This window comes from Chiroxiphia lanceolata, chromosome Z (assembly GCF_009829145.1).
Source record: "Chiroxiphia lanceolata isolate bChiLan1 chromosome Z, bChiLan1.pri, whole genome shotgun sequence".
Taxonomy (NCBI): domain Eukaryota; kingdom Metazoa; phylum Chordata; class Aves; order Passeriformes; family Pipridae; genus Chiroxiphia; species Chiroxiphia lanceolata.
Genome location: NC_045671.1, coordinates 55,626,088 through 55,647,583, shown reverse-complemented (window position 1 = coordinate 55,647,583; position 21,496 = coordinate 55,626,088). Strand labels below are relative to the sequence as shown.

Genomic DNA, 21,496 nt, shown 5'->3' with positions numbered 1-21,496 from the left:
GCAGGGAGCGTGGTAAGAAGGGAAGTGTTAAAACCCTCCGAGGCTGTTGATGAGTGGCTGCAGCAGCAGCAGCAGCAGCAGCAGGGTGAGCCGGGACGGGAGGGCAGCGATGGCTACGGGGCCGGGACAATCGGGGGAGCGGCGGCGGAGCTGCGGAGAGGCACCTTTCGGGGGTGGTCCCGGCTCCGCCCGGCGGTGAGGGCACGGCCGGGGCTGGCGCTACCCGAGCGAAGTGGAGCCGCACGAAGCGGGCGTCCGAGGGGGCTGGCACGGCCCCGCCCGGCCCAGACCGAGCCCGCAGCAGCCACCTGGGAAGAGCGGCGACAGCCCACCATAAGGGCGGGGATGCCCCCGCTGCCGGCGGGGATGCCGGAGTCCCGCGGCGCCCCGCACAGCTTCGCCCCGCTACCCCGGCCAGCTCAGGGCTCGGTGTCCGCCGGGGCCGCCGCTCTCCCGCCACCGCCGCCGCTCCGCCCAGACGAGCTGCGGCGTGGCCGCCCATGCCCATGCCCATTCCCATGCCCATTCCCATTCCCATTCCCATGCCCATGCCCATGCCCATGCCCATGCCCATTCCCATGCCCATGCCCATTCCCATGCCCATGCCCATGCCCATTCCCATGCCCATGCCCATGCCCATGCCCATACCCATGCCCATTCCCATGCCCATGCCCATTCCCATGCCCATGCCCATGCCCCCCGGGCGCGCTGCCCGCGGTCTCCCTGCTCGGGCTGGCGCTGTTGCAGGTCGGCCTGGGCAACGCCCTGGTGGCGCTGAGCGCGGTGCTGTGGCTCAGCAGAGCCACGCGTGCTCCACCTGGGCCGGCTCCTTGGTAAGTAGCAGCCGCAGGTCCGGCGGGGCGTGCGGGGCACCTGCGGAGCACCTGCGGGGCAGAGCAGCCGCCGGTCCCGCTCCTCAGCACCCACTTGGAAATAGGGTGCAGGTAATGCTCTCGCTGACACTTTAGCCAGGGTGTCAGCTTGACCCCAGATAGGGGATTTATTTCCTGACGTGCATTTTTGCCCCCCCTCCCAAGTGATTTTACGCAATTAGAAACAGGATTTTCGAAAGTCACTGTGTAATGTAGATGTTATATATTGCTTTATTGCATTGTGTTGCGTATTGATTTTATGCGTTGCACCTTTCCTCTTGTGACAGAGAAAACAGCAATATTCCGGGGGGAAAAAAATGGGTGGGGTTGAGACAGTTTTGTAAAGAGTCCTGAGAGAAGTTATTCCATCTCGTGTTGAACTCTGCTTTAAACCATAGCTTTATAAATACAGAATATATATAATAGTTTGTGTTGCAGAAGCTCGGCAGTGGTAAGCAGAAGTCAACAAGAGTAGAAGGGTCAGGGTGACTGGTCACAGTTTCTGGGCCCTCCAGCAATGAGCAAGTTGTGTTCTGTGGCTGGGACGCTCAGCTCCGGCTTCTAGTGTGAAGAGCATCAGCCTTTCCCTCAGCTCAGACATTTAAATTACATTGCCAGTGTTGTTCACCACCTGTGAAAACATGCTCCATGATCTGTGGTTTGGGGATCACACAGTCCTTGGGCAGCAGGGGGAAATCCAGGCCATCCAAATGGGTATTTTAGGTATCTCTCTTGTGATCTTTCATCTTTTTTTTTCTTTACTCTAGGTTAAAAGAAGTTTAAGTATATGTATAAGTTTAAGTATATAAGCTCTGGACTTTCTTTGAACTCTGCACACAGAACCATGCTTACGCTTTTAAAATGTTTTAAAATTGCACATGGAAAATAGAAGTGTCAGTATCTTTAATAATGAAGAAGGGTGTTGGTTTTGTTTGGCATTTTTTAGTGCTGTCTCTGAAACAATAGTACACTCAGAAAAGTTACTGAAAATACCTTGTGGGTGTAACAACACGAGTGAAAATTTTAGCCAAGAAGCAACCTGGAAAAGTAGTGGTCCTTAAAAGCTGGAATTGATGGTATCTGTTTGAGTGGGGTTTTGGCTTGGTTTTTTTCATTTGTTGTTTGTTTTTGTTTTTTTTTTTCATTATGAATGTGACATGATGACTTGTTAAGTGCAAGCTAGGAAAGCTTTGAGAAAGACTTTTCTTATCTTAAAGCTTTAACAAATGTAATGAATTAAATTTTGTTTTCCTTAACGCAAAAAAGCAATTCACATCAGTGTTGGTGTGCTTTGTTATAAAATCGTGTGATCACTTTGCAGTCAGAGAATTCAAAAAATACTTTGATATGAAACTGCAGAGTGTATGTGGTTTTGCAACACCAGTGATGATATCAGTAGGTGTTTTCATCGTCATATATCCACATTATGCTAGATCAGATTGATCATGTCAAGTGAATGAAGTTGCAGAAGGAACTTAATAAAAATGTTAGTGGATGACTTCCTGCTTGTTCTAGTCTTCTTGTTTCTTTTTAGTGTAGGAGCTTGATGTCTATTGGCTTAGTCACAAAGTCTCATGAGTTAAAAGTATACCTGTTGATTTGCAGGACATGCTGAAAAACTGATTTGCCTTTCTCTATAGTATTCCCATTGTTCTGCGAGAGAGTATTTGGATATGCTGTTTGTTTCAGTTCTACAGCAATTCTTTCTCCTTCCTTTGTTGTTTTGCCCTCTAAGATAAAGAAAGTCGTGGGGTTCAGTTCTGTGATTCAGCAAGTTTGGTCTAACGAGTGCTGTTGCAGAAGGGTGTGCTTTTACTTCTATTCTTTCCTCATGCTGATACTGGCATTAATCTGATTAAACAGCAAGTCATTTCAGGGAGATAGTGCTGCTGCTCTTCGCTGGTTTTGGTAGGGTTCATGCTCTGGGTTTTAATTCACCAAAATGGTCAGAAGAGGGCCAGATCAGCCCAAGGGAAGAAAGAGGCAGGCACTTCTGGAGTGGCGACACAAGGTGGAGACACAGAGCCAGTTTTTGGATTTGCTTGACCATGCTGCAGAGAACAAGTGCTCAACTGGCTGAATATATATTTTAGGCAATTGTGGAGGTCAGAGTTGCTGACATACTACTTGTCCCCATTGATGTTTTCTGGGAGGAAAAAAAGTAAGAAAAGAATAGTTTTAAATTTGGTTGTGTTATTTCACAGGATGTTTTTAGGAATGAAGAACCTCATAAGCACAGGTTGTTATTCTCTGCTTTAAAGTGCGTCTTCATATCTTCCCAATGTTATTGTAGTGTTCCAAAGTACCATTCATCAGAACAGTAATAAAAAAAACAAGTAAATGGCATTTTATGAACAGTTTTTCACTTCTTGATGTTTTTGATGTTGTAGGCACTGTTATGTGGAATCTTAGGGTTGACAACATGGAAGACATCAGTGATGATTTTGGTAAGTATGGATTAAAATTTTGTAAGGAAATTATCAAAACATTATTCTGATTTAATAGTCATTGGTAAAAAGAGAAATCTCTTCTTTCTCCTCGAAAAAAAAAAAAAACAACAACCTGTATGGTTGAATCTCTCTTTTTAAATTGTAGAATCATAATTATTGAAAGAGGAGACCAAGACTCCTGCATGGCTGGAGTCCCCAGTAAGGGCAAGAATGGACCATGTGTGGAAGAATTGTTAGTGTTGTTTACAGAACACATTTTGTGGTTTTGTATGTATAAGGAAGTGCTGGCTTAGAATAAATAATTTAGCTCTCTGAGGCAGTGCTGCTTAAACTTAAATGGAGGAGATGGCTTTAAAGCTTAGCTCAGTTGTAGTGTTTTTTGATAGCGGCTTTGAGTGCAAGCCGAAGTCTTGCCAGCTTACAGTACCAGTAATGGTATCCAGTGTTACCAGTGTTACCATTTCAGATACAGTTGGCATTGCAATGCTGTGAGGGAAGTAAATTGATGTGTTAGCTGTTTCCAATTGTAAGTGAAATCTGAAGCTGTGTGGCTCCTAATGTCTCAGAGTTGGGATTTGAAAAAGTGTTTTGGAGTTGCTTTTGTTTGTGGGTTTGGGGAGTTTTTTGGTGGGTCGGTTGGTTTGGGGGTTTTTTGTTTGTTTGTTTAGTTTTTTTTGCCTTACTGTCACTTCTGAAGACTTCTTCTAGGCCAAAGCAGTTGTTTCATTTTTGTGCAGGACTTCTTTGGGATCCACGTAGACATTGATGAGGAGTACCAACTATCAGACATGTGAGCTAGATATAGAATCAGAGAGTCATAGAATAATCAAGGTTGGAAGAGACCTTTAAGATCATCCAGTCCAACCATCAACCCAGCACTACCACTGTAACCCCTAAACCACTAAAGCACATCACCTAGTGCCAGATCCAGACGCTTCTTAAACACCTCTGGGGTCGTGCCTCCACCACCACCCTCGACAACCTAATCCAATACCTGACCACACTAACAGTGAAAATATTTTTCCTAATATCTAATCTGAATCTCCCCAGTCTCAGCTTAAGGCTATTTCCTTTTGTTCTCTCACTGCAGGCACAGTAGAAGAGATCAGCCCTCACCTCACTACAACCTCCTTTCAGGTAGTTGTAGAGAGCGATGAGATCCCCGTGAGCCTCCTCAAGACTAGACAAACCCAGCTCCCTCAGCTGTTCTCCATAAGACATGTTTTCTAGACCCTTCTCTAGACACACTCCAGGACCAAAATGTCATTTTTAGAGTGAGGGCACCGGAACTGAACACAGCAATCGAGGTTTGGCCTCACCAGTGCCTAGTACAGTGGATGATCACTGCCGTAGACCTGCTAGGTATGCTATTCTTCGTAAAGACCAAGATGCCATTGGCCTTCCTGGCCACCTGGGCACACTGCTGGCTCATATTGGACCAGCTGTCAACCAGCGTCCCCAAAATGCATTGCTGTTTCTCAGTGTACGTTGGGCGACACAGGCAGAGCAAGGCAAGTTTTTTATGAGTTCTGTGGCTATAGAGAGGAGCTTCGTGTTGAGGCCTCCAAATCTGGAAGGACCATGTTTTCATCAAAAGAAGTGTAAATGCCATCTGTCTCAAAATACCTGAGGCTTGCACAGTGCTCCCTGTTCCTGTATTGCCTGTGTTCTGTACTGTTTCTACAGTATATTGGTGCTGTAGTTTCCTTTTGTCTGTTGTTACTCTTTCACTCTTTTACATTCTCCTATGTATAAACATTATGGGACTTTCCTAATTTTGCTTAAATATGAAAGCACCAAGCTCTTCCTGGTCCTTTCTTTTATATCAAATGATCTTTAGGATGGTCATGCCCTGGGATTGCCCTGGGATGTTGTGCAGGAGATGGGAAAGTTTCTGACATAAGACTGATTAAAGCCTTGAGCAGCCTGCTGTGATCTCATAGCTGACCCTGCTTTTGAGCAGGAGAATACACAAGAGTCTTCTCGAGCTCTCTTGCAGCCACAGTTATTCACTGATTATATGATTCTGTGAAACCATTCAGGGTTTTTTATACGTGTATTTTATAGAGGTCTGATTTTTGATAGCCAGATTAGATCAGCCTTGACATTGGGAAGCATTTTTTTACTGAAAGAGCTGTCAAACCCTGGAACAGGCAAAGCGGTCAAAGCCTGGAACTGGTTTCATAGGGAAGTGGTTGATGCCTTAAGCCTGTCAGTGTTTAAGAGGCATTTGGACAACACTCTTTAGTGCTGGACTTTGACTTTCGGTCAGACTGAAATGGTCAGGGAGTTGAACTAGATGATCATTGTAGGTCCCTTCCAATTGAAATACTCTATTCTGCGTAAAAAAAAAAAAAAGGAAATTAGCATTAAACACTTCATGAGGCTAAGGAAATCATGCCTTGAATTAGCTACAGTATTTCAAGTTCAGATTGTTAGTTTCTGTGAGCATATTTAGTCTTGTGCTAAATATCTAATATATCTACCCTCTAGTAATTTGAACATTTTCTCCAGGAAGTTATGAGGAGTTATGTGAATTGTAAAAGCAAACTTCCTACATATGTCAGCAATGAGACTAATTTTGTAGTCATGACTTAGAATTATGACATTCATAAGCAAAACTATAAAATACATTCAGAACTAAAGCATATAATTTTTTCAGCTGTGATTGTGCTCCCCTTTTTCCTCCTTATGTAAGTCTTAGCACTAGTTTCTTGTAAATACACTTCTAATGGATTTATCTTTTCCAGCTTTTACACTGAATTCCTTTTCTCTTTGCCTATACAGAGCCTGTACAAAGCTGTGAAGGCAGGAGAGATTGTACAGTAGTGTCCCTGACAGCCCTTAACTTAAGCAGGTGCCAGGTGTAGAAATGCCTTTATGCAGCAAGTGAGCTTTGTGGAAAGAAGTGGTTGCACTTGCAGGTGGCTTTATAAGATTGTTATGGAACCCAGATATTTAACATGTTGGGTACCCATGCTAGGGCCATGCCAGAAATCTGAGGAGTTATATCAATTACCATGTTTTATGTTGTAGCAACTTATATCAGCATTTAGTAGTCTTTATGCAGAAACTTTGGACTGTGCTCAACAGTTAAAGTTTCTGCTATTAAGTGGTGGTTATCCTTTTTCCCTATATAGTTATGTCTTAATTTACAAATGCCTAAGAAGGGGCTTCTGCTTCTCTTTTTATGTGTTTGAGCTGTTTTCAACACTCAGTTTCACACTTTCTTCAGATAGTGCGAATACCAGCCCCTAAATTCTTCATATACTCCCAAAGCCCCCAAAATAGCTTTGTTTTCAGCTCAGATTGAATAATTATATCTAGATTTTAATTTTACATGGTGTGTGCTATAAGCCCTCAGATGTAACAGTTGGGCTGTAATTAGGGGTAGATGGTTAAGCTCCGTCATCTAACTTCTCTGCTTCCCACAGCTGAGTCATGAGCAAAATTACAGTGACTGGTGAGTGCCACAGAATTTGTCCATAAGGAGGTGCTGATCCTCTGAGCAGATTCTGGTATGCTCAAGAACATGGTGATGCTGTTTCTTATGTGTTTCTGTATTATCTAATTTTTGAGTTTGATTGTCAGTTTGTGGACTTAGGAAATTCTATGATGCAATTGACATTTATCTCTGCTCCCTTTAAAAATACTAATTCTTTCTAAAAGAAATCTATTTGCTGTTCTGATTCAGGATTTCAGGATTCAGGATTTTCATCTCTGAAACCTGCTAGGGTACACATATTTGCCTGCAGCTCCTTTGCATGGCATCAGTCTAGCTCCTCCAATAAAAGGCTGGTGTCTTGGCTCACAAAATGTTTCTCTCCATCTTCCCATCGTTAGGTGATGGTTTTTCACTGTCTGCATTTGTTTCTTTGTGAAGGTCCAGTCTGTTCTGTGGTTGCCACTTCAATCCAAAGTCTTGGTTGTGGAGAAAAACAACCAAATTTTGGTTTTTTTCTATGACAGCAAGGCTCTGGTGCTGCAGATCCTTGGAGAAAGCACAGGGCTGCAATGCTGTAAGAGGAGCTGGGGATGGTCTATGGTGTTTCAGTGGCTCATATTTTGTCCTTGGAAGGGAGAAAGGAAGGAGAACACATTAGTTAGAACTGTAGTGGACCTTTAGTAGCACCCTCTGTGAGAGTAAATCAGTCTTGAAGAGGGATGGCTGTGATAAGACTTGTTAATAAATAAAATTGAGAGCCATATTTGGGTTTTACCATCCACACTGTCTTACAGCTGTATTACACTATGGGAAGATACTAGATAAATAATGTATCTGAGACACAGGGTACTGCAAGGCAAAATCAAATTATAATCATATCTTCTGTAGGACATTTTTGCAAGGAAGGCTTGGCCTTCAGCACTGCAGCCACTGAGAATCCTTGGCTCTGAAATCCTACCTTGGATTTAGGTGTTTGAGGCTTTTCTGTTCTGGATATCAGTTAATCAGTTTTGGAAGTCAGCTTGTAACACGTCCTGAGGCTGATTTTATTTTGAGGCACTGCCGTGTTAACACTGGACTTGATGACCTTGGAGACCTTAATGATTCTATGTTTGTTCCTCTGCAGGCCTGTCCCAATGTATTTAATGGGGAAAGAGAAACTTCCTACTTCCCGCTCCAAGTTGTTTGGGTATTGACTCTGAACTATTCTGGAGTCAATGTTACCCTCCATGCATAGAATCTGGTTCCTTCCTGTCTGGTCCTAAACTCCTTCCTTTCATACAGCTTTAAATCTTATTTTTAACTGAAGGAACTGATTTTTTTTCAGAAAGAACATAAAATCTCCATTGTTAGTTTGTGTGTACTTGAGGGCGACTCACATCTTCAACAGGTCATGCTTGCTATAATAGCATCTGTCCTTACTGATATGCCAGTTTGAACTAGTCAATGCACTTTGAGTTTGTGTTGTATTCCTCGTTGTTGCCTGGAGCTGTACATGCTTTACTGAATACAGAAGCCTTTTGCTAGTGAAGTATCTTTTCCTTTCAGTCATGTACAAATTAGTTGCAATCCTGCAGAGTGTTCTTTTAGGTGACTCTGGTTGTGTTTGTTTCTGGTTTTTTTGTTGTTTTTTTTTTAACCAACTGAAACAAAGACTTAAAGTTAAGCATCTGTCTGGTGGCTGTTTGGTGCTTGGGTTCTGCTGCTAAAGAGAAGACTTAGCTGTGATCAAATGAAAGTGCCAGTGTCCAGCGAGACACCAATTTATTATGCTGAGTAGAGTTTAGCTGCTGCAGCTGCAAGCACTTGGGAGCAGTTCAGTATCTGCAAATGCTTGGATCAAGAAATTAACAGAGCACGTGCAGACTGGTTCAATGCAGCTCTGGCTTTCAGCTACCTCAAGTGCTTTATGCTTCTGTTGTTAGCTAGCATGACAGCTTTTGTGTTCATACATGCCATCAGTTTTCATGTAAACCTTTGTGGGGTTTGACAGAAAAGTCAAAGTCTTGTGTTCAGCATGTGTCATTCAATCTGGATTATTCTCGTGTTTTACAGTATTGTAACAAGGATTTGAAATTTTTATTAGAAAGATTTTTTCATAGTTCAAAAATGTTAGTATTTTTGGTTTATGACAAAAATTTACAACTCTTCCTTTGCAAACAGAAAAGTTTATGAAATTCAAGCATTTATTTATAACCTTGAAAATTTCTGAAGAATTTTTTTGTAGTAAACCTTGTATGTAATTGAAAACTTTTATCAGAAACAAAATACATCCCAGCAGCCTTAAAATAAAGATTTTTTTTTTTAGGGCTGACTACTGCTATGATATCTGCACTTTGACTGATTTGCATAAATTTAAAAAAATTTAATGTTTAGACCAAGATGCTTAGTTCTGATGATGTTTTTAAATTTTAGCCCTGCTAGTAACAGTATAAGGCACTGTAAACAGAAGCTGCATATCATGCCCCTACACCTCAAAAACAATCTCTCCCTATTCATGTGCTTTACGATAAGCGAAGTCATTGTACTTTGATGAGAGTTACTGTAGTAGTACCTTTTTTTCTTGATTTTAGAAGTAAAATAGCTCAATGTTAACATCTTTGCTCGTGTTCAGAACTCCAGCATTAGGTCACTAAGTGGTAATTATACAAAGGTTTTACAGTCAGTACAAGCAAATAAAAAGAAATAATACTTTTAAGTGTGAGACTATGAAAAGCCATAAGAGGCTTTTAGCCATTTTATGCTGCAAAAGCTTTTCTCTCATATGTATATATAGGGTGTTTTAGTGCTTCATTTGAAATCTGTGATTTTTTTATTAAATTAATTAATTTGACTCTTACTTCTGTGGTTTTTTTTTTTTTGGTGACAGTTGTGTTATGAGTCTCCATGCTGTCACAACTGACAGAACTTTAGTAAAGTCTCAAAATGTTTAATTATTGCTATCATTGCTGTGCATATGTACAATTAATAAATTAAATTGCCTTTTCCTACAGGATGTTTATAAAGTATATATGTAGGCTGTAAGTGGATATAAGAGTTGGTGATTGTGGAATGAAAGTTTTTCTTTCATTGCAGTGTCTGGTTAGGCATCAGTCCTGTGTGCACATATTAAAGTGAAAGCAATTCCTCTCTGGCGTTAGGTATTCCCTTCAATGGCAGCAGCAGCAGGACAACAAGCAGTCTCCCCATGCAGAATGAAAAAGGGCTTTATTATGCAAATTTCTGCTTCCTTGGAATCCTCAAAGTGCATGATGACATTTTTAGCTGGAAGAGATAATCCATTCAAGACAGTAGCGAATACTGTGTCTAACATTAAAATACACTTTGCTTTCATATATTTTACTTCATATAAATGTTCCTCACAACTTTCTGCAGCTGTTCACAGTCCTTGTGTATCTAATACTCGGAAGATGAAGGCTGTGAGCCAAACTAAAGCCTCAATTTGAGTAGTTTCCATTTTTATCTGCAGTTAAGACCAGTTACCTCTGTTGTGACTTTTAAAATACGATATTTGCCTTTGTCTGTTTTTTCTAAGTTGAGAAGTACTTCTCTTTTCTGGGTGGGTTCTTCTGTCACTGGGATAAAGTGGAATACCTGTTTTTATTTATAGGTGAGTAGTGATGGAGAAGAAGTTTAAACTTGCACCTGCAGAAGAATATAACTGATAAAATAACCTAACAGAATACATGTTAGATTGAACAGTGAGGTGGATTGAAAACAAAGTGACTGGGCCCAGAGTTGTGATCAGTGGCACAAAGCCAAGCCAGCCAGAGGACAGTCAGCAGAGTTGAGCCCAAGGGTTACAAACTGGGGCCAGTACTACTTTAGTGAGTGGTCTCTAGAGTGGGACAGAATACACTCTCAGCAAGTTCACAGGTGATGCAAAACTGTGAGGAATGGCTGATATGCTAAAAGTTGCCATTTGGAAGGACCTGGACAGGCTGGAGAAATGGGCTGAGAGAAATCTCCTGAAGTTCAACAAGGGGGAATGCAAAGTCCTGCCTGTGCAGGGAAGTGACCCCAGTACACCCTGGGGAACACCTTGCTGGAAAGCAGCTCTGCAGAAAAAAACCTGGGGATGCTGGTGGACAACAAGCTGTCCATGAGACAGCAAAGTGGCAAAGAAGGCTGACTGTGTCCTGGGCTGGATTAGGTGGAGATTTGCCAGCAGGTGAAGGGATATGATCTTCCTGTACCTGGAGAGGTGTGAGAGCTGGGACTGTTCAACCTGGAGAAGAGTTGGCTTCTGGGGGGATCTTCTGCATCTGTGTAAATAGCTGATCTGAGGGAATAAAGAATAGAGAGCTAGACCTTTCTCACCGGTGCTCACTGACAGGACGAGAGGCTATGGGCAGAACTGAAAAAAACAGGGAATTCCATTGAAACAAAAAAGATTACTTTTTTACTGTTATGGTGGTCAAAAACTGGTGTGGGTTACCCAGAGAGGTTGTGAAGTATCTGTCTGTTCAGACAGTCAAAACCCGCCAGACGTTGTCTTTGGCAGCCTGCTGTAGACCATTGAGTTCCAAGGCCCCTGTCACGAGCAGGGACACCATGAACCTGCTTGTGCAGGAGATTGCACTAGACAGTCTCAAGAGGTCCCTTCCAATCTCGGTGATTCAGTGAAAATGCTGAGCAGCGATGGAGCAGAAAGAAAAAGGGTTTTTTCTCTTGATATTCAAGTACCATGTATTGTCTTGTCCAATGTCAGATATGTAGCAGTGAATATTACGGTTATGGTTCAGATCAGGGTAGTGTTTTAGATTGTATGTTGAGGAATTTTCTTATCTGCTTCTTTGTCAGGATTGTCTGAATATTGGATTATGCATCAAAAATAGACTATACGTGTAATAAAAAACAGATCAAGATTACACTTATGTGTGGTAGGATTTACTAGAACATAAATGCAGAAATTGTCATCCTTGTTTTGCATATCTGTAATAATGTTCCTTCTCTTCCTTGTTTTTCTTTGATTTTTACCAGGTTTCTTTAGGAAAATCTCCATAATTTTTATTCAAAATTTTGAATTAGGAGTCTTGACTGTAACTTTTTATGTAGCTGTACATGGAATTGTTTCTATTGCAGCTTCTGTACCAAAGGAGAAACTTTAAATGTGAATTTGCTTATTTTTTTGCTTGAATCTTTCTTTACTTTGGCCACATAAGTTCTTTGCTCCATTTCCTCATCATTTGAAAGAAGACAAATATACCTCTTCTTTTTCTTAATAGCATATCATGATATTTTTACTATAAAGATGTTTTATGTTGAAACAGATTCTATTTCACTTTAAAAAATGGCTAATTCCTAGTTGTCAATGCCCTGTGTTGAATGTACTTCTTTATATGAAATGCCTGTGTCAAATGATTTTCTCAAAGTAGTTTTTATCAAAAGGATAACTGAGATAATCTAGATAAAAGCATAAGAAATGGTATCAATTCATTTGAGTGGTATGCAAGGAGTTAATTTTTAAAAAATCATTAGATTCTGTGTTTGTACAGAAAAACAAATGTCACTCAGAGTGCTTACTAGAACTAAAATCCTCTTATCTGTGTTTTCATGATTAGTAGAAAACTAGGGGAAAATACTCTTCCTCTTAATATGGCTGGAAAGCCATACTGACAGATTTGCTCTGTGCTGTTTGTTGCAGGACACTTGGGCTTTCATTGCCCCATGCTTATGCAACGCGAATCAATGGTGCTGAAGTGTTCTTTCATCTGGAACCACCTCCTCCTTATGAAGATGTGCAGAGCTCGAACACCTCTGAGCAGGTATGGGCCACAGGATCTTGAACTGTCACTTGTTCCTTCTGCAGTAAGGGTAAGGTTGCCCTGAGGCGTGGTAAATATGAGCCAGGAGGACACATTTGATCACAGATGTGGCTTGCTGTAATTCACCAAAGATTTTAATTAATCACTTACCTCTAGAGTTGAGAAGTTTTCCCTGGTTGGAAAGCTCTGCCTGGGCATGGGAGAAGGAGCAAAAAGCACCGTAGAGCACACCTGTTGCTGGTTATTCTAGACCTCCTTGATTTATTTCCCTCATGGACCTGCACTAGTGGGATGAGGGACTAGATCAGGGTTTTGCCATTTTGCCATGACTGGTGATCTCTTTTCACTGGTGTTTTCAGAACACAGGTGCTTTTCCTGAGAAATACTCAAGAGGACAAAATTGGCTGACGAGGATGGTGAGCATTAATATTAGACATTCACTAGCCTTGATTTTGCAGTGGAATTAGACACATATCACATAGTCACTGTGCAGTTATGCGAAAGTGTTCCCTTTCTAAGATGGATGTTGCAGTTCTTAGAAAATGCCAGAGAAAGGTGGTGACTTGTAATTTTTCAACTTTTGTATTTTATTCCAGGGAGGTGCACTAAAAGTAAACGTCATGAACTGTGTTGATTCAGCAGAAGTGAGTGAAGGGCAGGACTCTCAAGGTAAAAAGTACATTTTAAAATTTATTCTAGAACTGTTCTACCCAACACAGATAACTTAATGTAGCAGCAACACTATTAGTTCTTTGAAAGACATCATACTGTAAGCCAAAGATACAGAATCATTATTGTTTTGGGCAGTGGGAGCAAGGATTAACATTTAAAATGCATAAAAAGTTGTTTGCACTTAAGATATAAAAAGAAAGATGCATTTCCTTTTTAGTAACCTACAAGTTAGTTGTTGACGCTACATCCACATGTTGCAACAAATGATGTCCAGCTCCAGTACTTCCTTTTGTTTAGTATATGTGATGGGGCCTGTTAATGTTTTGTTGCTGATGACAATAGGAAAAGGATAGAATAATGCTGTACTGTGTGGATCTAAATTAGGAACTACTCTATTATAGACCCTGAACTGGAAGAGTTACTAAATTGTTTCTGCATACTGGTACAGGACATATTTAGATTGCTCTTACAGACCACATCAAGCTTTGCTCAGCACTGTTTAGAAAACCATGCCAATGGTTCCAATTAATTTTCAGCCTAATCTTTGTTGCGGTGTATGCTTCTGGTTAAATATTATTGGCTTCCAGGTAAGTTAAAGGCAGCTTTTTCGGTACACCCTCTGAAAATCTGTTCCAATTTTCATTTGAACTTGCCACTATGACAAGATTGTCATTTGTGCAATGAATGGCTTTTTGCCTGTCTGCACAATATTCCCACCCCAAAAGAGTAAAGACACTGGGGCAGGGGAGAAACCCCAGATCTTTCATTTGACTGTGGCCTGTCTTCTGCCAACCTATTTCTCAAACTGTAAAAAACCTTTGATTTGAAGTGCATCAGTTGAAATTGTTCCTATTAAGTCGTGTCAGGGGAAAAAAAAGAAGTAGAAAAAGAAAGTCGTACTTTAACCAAATGTCAACTCTGTCAAAATTCCCTTAAACTGATAGTCTATCTGAAACCTCTGAAAACAAGCACTTGGATGCTTCTGGTGTCTTGTCAGCTGTGATAACCAGAAAGAAATCCAGAAGAGCTGTAGCAAAAAGTTTCATTCTCAAGGCCTGCTTACTGATAAAACTCCTGTTACTTTCTTGGAGCTCTTTGAGCACAAACAAAAATAGGATAGCAAACACAAGGCTACATGGTGGCTTCTTAAAGTTATGAGAAGGGGAAACAGGAAAAGAATACTATAGAAAATGCAACTGCTGTGAAGGACAGCCAAAAAAGTTTGCTTTGTTTTTAAAAAGGCTATGATGAGGCAGTGTTAGAGGCATTTGTATTTGAAAACTTCCATTGCAAGAAGCAAAGGTAAGTCTCTACCCGAGAACATATGACAAAGTGTACCCTCCACTTCATCATTTTAACTGGTTTGTCCAATATTTTTGTTTAATAAAGAGGTCTGTAGAGGGACATTTAAATATCAGCCTGGCTGTTAAATTCAGATAAAAAAGAAAGTGAGCATCTTAACAAAGAAAATTAACATTGCTTCTTCTAGATGCCAAGACTTCCCAGGGGCAATGAATTCAAGAAAAAGAAATAGCTGAGCAGTATCTCTTCCTTTATTTATATTTAGGGAGGTGTAGTGCATCTGGCTGGCTGGAGTTGATTTTCTTCGTAGCAAACCATGATGCTGTTTTGGATTTGTGACCAAAACAGTGTTCATAACACACAAATGTTTTAGCTCCTTAGGCAGCATTGAGGCTTACTCCATCTTACTCTGCTGTCCTCCCTGCAGCATGTAAGCTGGGGAGGGGACACAGCTGGGACTTATGACTCTGACCAAAGGCATGTCTCATGTCATACATCATCATACTCAACAACAAAGACCTGGGGGGAGTTTTCTAGGGTTGCCATTTTTCAGGAACTGTACAGGCAACAGTTATCTGTTGATGAGAAATTGCTTTTTCATCACTTGTTTTTCTTTAAGTTTGTTGTTTTTTTTTATTTCCCCCCCTCCTCACCTCTTCTCATCTGTCCTTATCTCAGCCCAGAAGTTCTGCCTCTTCTGCCCTTCCAGTTCTCCTCCCCATTTCGCTGGGGGAGAGTGAGTGAGTGATTGAGTGAGTGACTGACTGACTGTGGGTGACTGAGCCACCTGCTGATGTTAAACCACAACAGGAGTGAAATATAAAATGGGGGCATATGTTGGAATTGTGGCAGAGTAAGTCTATGGGCTGTCTCAGCTGATGCACTCTAACAGTCTATAAATAAAACCTGAACTTCTAGTTTATGTTGGCAGCCTGTCATGCAGGGCATTTGTGTATGATGCCGTGATTCCCTAGGCTTCATTAGGGCCGATCAACTAATTTCACTCCCAATGGAAGTTAAAGCTATGCGCTGCTCTCTGCCAGCAGAACTAGGGGAATCCTCACTGCCGGCTGCAGGACGAGCTCTAAGCTTCTCTATGCCGGCTAAAATGATTTTACTAACTTCAAAAGCACTCCTGTCAAGCAGAATGGGACTTTCCCTGCTGACTGTAGTAGGAAGGCATGCAACCTTCCACTGGTGGGAGGAGGTGCTTGGTAGCTGCTCTGTATCATCACATATTAGGCATTTCCAGCACACATCGCCTTAAGCCAATTATCGCTCTGATGTCCAAAACATTAATATTATGAAGAATTATCATAAAATCATAAAGTTGGTTCATCAATCTGTCATAATCCCCATTCCCTTCACCACTAGAGAGGAGAAGATAGAGTCTGGGAAGGAAGGAGGGTGGGAGGAAGGTGTTTTTAAGCTTTGTTTTACTTCTCATTATCCTGCTTTTACTTTGATTGGTAATAAATTTGACTCCCTCAGGGTGAGTCTGCTTTCCCTGTGATGGTAATTGATGAGTGATATCTCCCTGTCCATATTTCAAGTCATGAGCCTTTCATTATATTTTTTCTCCCCTGTGCAGTTGTGGAGGGGAGGGATAGAGTGGCTTTGGTGGGTACCTGGCATCCAGCCAGGGTCAACCCACCATATTTTTTTTAACTCTTGCATGAGCAAGAATATGGTTTTCTGTAATATGCCAGATGCCATCAGATAGAGGTACAGAACTAGGCTTAGCGAGAAACAGACATAGTTTCATCCTGTCCTGTTCACTAAATGGCAGTTATGGGAATTGCAGCATATAACTTCACCCTAAGGAAAAGGAGGATTGTTGATTAGTTGGAAGGATGAAACGTATCACAAGAATTCAGGAAAATCTTTATTTTAATAAAGAAGCTCATGAAATAAGATTTTTAATTCCTTTATAGGGACTGATTTTTTACAAGCTACCTCACTGCAAAAGGTGACTGACCTCTCTAGCCATACGCTGTCATAACTTGGTACAATTGCTTATCTGCAGGATGATTTTGGGCTCTGTGAGATTCAGCTTTCTCTCCAAGAAAACTGTAGCTCCCTTCTCTGTGATCAGGTAGTTTAAGGTGATTTTTGTACTAGGCAACACTGTACTCTTCTGTTGCTCCAGTTGCACAAGACTGAACAGGTTTCTGCAAATGTTTAAAGAGTCTTTAGACCACTGATACTGTTGAGTAACTGTGGGTCTTTGCACACATACATGCACTTCTAGGCTTTTGTGTCCATGGAGGGAAAAAATCAGCAACAATCTCTATTAATGGTTTCTAAAGACTTGCTTTATTCTGACTACTTTTCCTTTACTGTTCCTGATTACTCATACTCAGCTGAAGAAATCTGCGAGTCTCCCAGCAGAGCAAGCCTTTCTCCTTCAAATGCGAGCTGCAGGTCTGAAAGAGTGAACAGGAGAGCCCTCAGTTCCTTGCAGAAATAATCTAAAAGTGACTTTGTGCTACTGCACTGCCACTCGCCCCAAGGTGACTTGATTTTCTTTACCTGTGGTTATGTAATGGTTCCTTAAAAGAACATTTTTTTGAAGGTTGGTACTTTGAACCTCATACCTGCAGAAATCAGCTAGTGTCTCTGAACAGAGTACCTTACCTTACAGCAGTGTGTGTGTGCTTTGCTAAACCTCCACCCACTCCCTTAGCCTTGCTGTTCTTTCAGCTTTCACACCTAGAAACCGGGTTTGTAGCAGGCATTGCTAGTCTGGGTAGGAAGGAGAGATGGTGGAAGATGGGGGGGGGGCACACAGGATTTCCCAGTGCACTGACATCTAAAATCTCGCAAGGGCAGTTGTCAATATGAGCAATTTAAAGCACACTCAGCTTTTGTTTTTGTGCTAGCCTATAAATTTACTCCCCTTTTCTTGATCCTTATAGCATCAAAAATCAAAAAAACCCCAAAAGTCAACACAACCCATGGTGGAGAGCAGATGAAGCTACTTTGATGTCAGTGATCCAATTCAGTTGCTGTGGGGAAACTGCTAGTGTGACTACAGAATCCTTGATTCTGCTGACAGTCCTAAAAAATGCACTGGTCAAGAGTCTTGCAATTTTTACTAGAGGATATTGGAATCTCCATAGTAGCTGCTGATACATATTAGCACTCAAAATGTAAATGCAGATGGGACGTTTTAGTAAGAGCCATTTATTTTGTATATTGGGAGCATGTCTATCTGGATTACACTTGCTGTTTTGAGGAATGTTTTCATGCCTCTGCTGTTTCATGTGTTTTCCCTTTTCCTCCTATCAACTTCCATCGCAGCACCCCATATAATCTGCTGCTGAAGAAACAGTTACATGACACAGAGCCTGTTCATAGCTGTGAGAGCAGCCGTTTCTGCTGTAGAGAGACTCCATGTCAGAAGCATTTGGAAGCTTTAGACCCAGATCTGAAAGTTAGTCACGAGTGCTGCAGAAAGGGAACTCACTGGAATGGAACAATGGATATTGCTTCAAGTTAGTGCCTTCTTGCTAGGAATTTTTGCATCTCCTCCTGGCATTGTGTTTGGTATAAAGCCAATGATAAAGTCCTTCTTGAACAACCTGTAGGCACTCTTATTTTTATTTTTTTAATAGGGTCAAAATCTGATTATTGTTCACAAAAAAGGCAGTGGATTTTTATTTGGACTGAAGGCAGTGAAACTGATTCCTTCTTGCCCCTGTTTTAGTCCTTGTAAGGTAATTTTGAATGTTTGAGTGTGTTTTCTTCCCATTGAATTTCCACTTTGTACTATTACTAGCTACCAGCTTGACAAGCAGTTATTTTCAGATATTTTGTAACTAGTCCTTTTCACTGGTAATAACTAAAAGTTACAAAGAGTTGAAGAGGGATCATAAAAGGCTTCTAGCTTTGCTTAACCTGTTTTGTATAACTGTACGTTAACATTAACACTCAAGGAGCATTTCAGGTCTCTTCAGAAACAAAAGAGAAAAGAACCAATGTACACAAAAGGAGAAATAGCTTTCTCAAGGGCCCTTGATGTGATAGGCACTCAACCATAGCTATGGAGGATTCTATTTTACAGGCATTTTGTCTAGTGTAAATCCAATAGAACGAGTCTTTTATGTGGTTAAAGTGTGCACTGCATCCTCACTGCTGAATCAGGAGTGAAATCACAGGGGGATGCCATGAACCACATGGAGTGTTTTCTTTGCTTCATCTTTGTCTTCAGGGACAGTGCTCAAATGTGAAACTGCAACACACAGCAATGTAAAACAACTCCATGCTGTCATCTAGCAGAAGAGTTTAAGAGCAAGAGATTTGAGGGGAAGACCCCAATATCTGCTAGACTGTAAGTCTTACACAGACATTAAATAGCTTGTGGCATGGGTCATAGAACAGTCTTCCTGCAGCATGAGCCCTGACATACATGAGTTGGTGGAAAATACCAAGTGTGTTTTAAAATCAGATGGGAAAAATACGGCAGAAGCTATCACCAATGCCACTTTGCTTGAGCAGGTAGTTTTATTACTTGTATTTATCAGGTGATGTGGAAACCCGCAGCCTTCATTTGGAAGTATGTGCTTATGTTCACCACTCTGCATGTCAAAGTTTTTGCACTACATTAGCTTCCTTCAGTACTTTAGTTTCATGTAGAGACTATGCAAAAGGCTGCACAGCTGCAAGGTCTCTATCTCTATCAACCACACAGAGAGGAAGGTTATCAGAAGACTGAACATCTGTGTATTCAAAAACTGAACAAGTCAGTCTTCTGTGGTGGAATCATGAACTGTGAATAACGTGACAGTGTTTTATGCTGGGCATGCAATGGGAGAGGGAGGAGATGTTAAATAAGCATTTGCTATAACAAACAGGAAGGAATGGAGGCTGACAAGGAAAGTTTTATGTAAACCCACTAGAAGCAACTTCTTTGTGATTGGCTCCCAAGATAAAAATAAGATCTTGTGCTAAAGAAAGAAAAGCAGAAAATAGAAAACATGTGCTTACATTATTGGAATGAATATTCAGAAGTTTCAGACATTTCAGACTTCATCAAATGTATGTTTGGGTAGCTTACAAACCGTTTGGATAGATGAATTGATTCATGCATGGTACTGGTGATTTGCTGATTAGTTTTGATTTTGGTTCTCATGCAAAACACATCAGTGTGTCATTTAGGCTCTGCAGAAAAAGTGAGATTTCTGACTGCAGCCTTCAGGCAACAAAAGCCTCAACAAATTTGACAGAAACAGCTAGGGAAAAAAAATTCCTTATGAGAACTTAATTTATCACACTGACCTGAAGGTTATTACAGTTCAATGGCTTCTGCAGGAAGCAACATTCAGATTCCTTTTAACCAATATAGGATATGCCATAGGTTGGGGTGAGGTAATTCCTGTGCACCTTTAAGGGGGAAAACAGAAACCAAACCAAACAAACAAAAACCCCACAAACAACAACATGAAAAATTACCCCACTACTTTTCCAAATTGAGATTGCTTTTGCCATGCCTCCTTGGCAAGTACCTGGGATTTTACAGCTTTTTTAATTATTCTTTAAACAGACAGCACTACAACTAGCTTCTTCCTAGTTGGGTAAGAAACTATTATAATGGAACAAGAACCTGAAACCAAAACTGATTTACCTTTTTTTTCCTTTTAAAGGTGATGGCACTTGCCCAGGAGGCCATGCCATTGAGAGTCCATGTGTTACCTTTCAACTGGCATCCTGGAGAGCTGTGAGGATCTGACTACTTTCACCACAGATGAAGATCAGCTAGCAGAGAGGAGGATCTAAGGAGCAGAACATGAATGGCCTCACTGGGAAACTGTACCTAAAGTACTGTTTAAAACTGGTTTCTGGTTATTCCTGAGCAGAGCACTTCTGTCAGACATATACATACTGCACAGGAAAATCATGTCTGACAAGGGGTGGAAAAGTGTGTCAATAATCTTACTTACTTTTTTAATACTCTGATACACAGACAAAGCGTATTAAGCAGATTGCAAGCTGACCTTTACTAGGCTCTCAGTTGCATAGTGTGATACGCTGCTGTCCTGTTGCATCTCTTTGAAGTTTGGTAACATGCAGTTTTGAGGTATACATCATTCTTGTGGAAGGAGTTGTCAAAAGCAGTATCAAAGAACTTTGCTTATTATCAGTACTTTTGTTTTTATTAAAAACTCCAGTGACAAAAGTAGACCTCAAGATACTATGTAAGTTAGTAAAAAAAATTGTGTTCAGAATTTTAAAATTATTCTTTATAAAAGATGGTGTTGGTTTGCAAACTGAAAATATAAAGAAGTGCTCTTCAGTGAACTTCTCACTTAATGGCAGAATATTATTCTTGTCTTAGTGACACAACAAAAACCAAAATCAAACCTCCAAAGCCACAGGTGTTTTTCAACACGAGGTGCTGGCTTGTTGCCATCCCAGTAAGAAAGGCGCTCTCTGTATAGTCTCATTTAAGATGCTGTTTATTAGAGCAGATACTATGAAGAAAGAAGGTAGTATAGATAATTTTATATCCCTTCAGATGCTGGGAATCCCAAATTGTGCAGCATCAAACAGGGAGTAACAAGTTGTAAAGATCCCATCCATTTTACCCCATATTGATCATTGGAGGTATTTCAAGGTTTTTCTAGCAGAAAACAATTCCATTCATCATTTCTACTGTCAAATTGAAGGACGTTCATATAAACGTTAAATAAAAAGGATGTTCACATGGGACTTTACTGCTGCACTTCTAGACAAAGGTATGGACACGTACTACTGAGTTATTTGCCATTTTGAGTACCACTGGAGCTGCTTTCAGGCTCCTTTCTTACAATCAACCAGCTAAATTTATCCTGTGGCAAAGGAATATCCCTGAAGGTCCAGCTGCAGAAGCCGCACAGAGCAGCACAGCACAGGCCTAGCCCTACTCAGGTTAATGGACACATGGATCACCAACTCTTCCATGTACTGTGTTCTTCAGGTCAGGATTGCTGCCATATGCTTCTGAAC

At 41.0% G+C, this 21,496-nt stretch overlaps 1 protein-coding gene across 1 annotated transcript; it reads left to right on the top strand.

The window, feature by feature from the left end:
* The first annotated feature begins 3,532 nt into the window (after positions 1 to 3,532).
* Positions 3,533 to 20,728, top strand: FAM189A2 (family with sequence similarity 189 member A2). The gene is made up of 6 exons (XM_032676701.1): positions 3,533 to 3,554; positions 4,413 to 4,486; positions 4,596 to 4,684; positions 12,415 to 12,535; positions 13,132 to 13,204; positions 20,155 to 20,728. Exons 1-6 carry the CDS (start codon positions 3,533 to 3,535, stop codon positions 20,238 to 20,240), a joined length of 465 nt encoding a protein of 154 aa, XP_032532592.1. The 3' UTR covers positions 20,241 to 20,728.
* The last annotated feature ends 768 nt before the right edge of the window (positions 20,729 to 21,496 follow it).

What these genes read in the sequence shown, in the direction of transcription:
- FAM189A2 (XM_032676701.1), top strand. Translation starts at nt 3,533, where the DNA reads ATGGACCATGTGTGGAAGAATT. An exon ending in CACTGCCGTAGACCTGCTAG is followed by an intron (nt 4,685 to 12,414) that starts GTATGCTATTCT and finishes TGTTTGTTGCAG; the next exon opens with GACACTTGGGCTTTCATTGC. An exon ending in GCTCGAACACCTCTGAGCAG is followed by an intron (nt 12,536 to 13,131) that starts GTATGGGCCACA and finishes ATTTTATTCCAG; the next exon opens with GGAGGTGCACTAAAAGTAAA.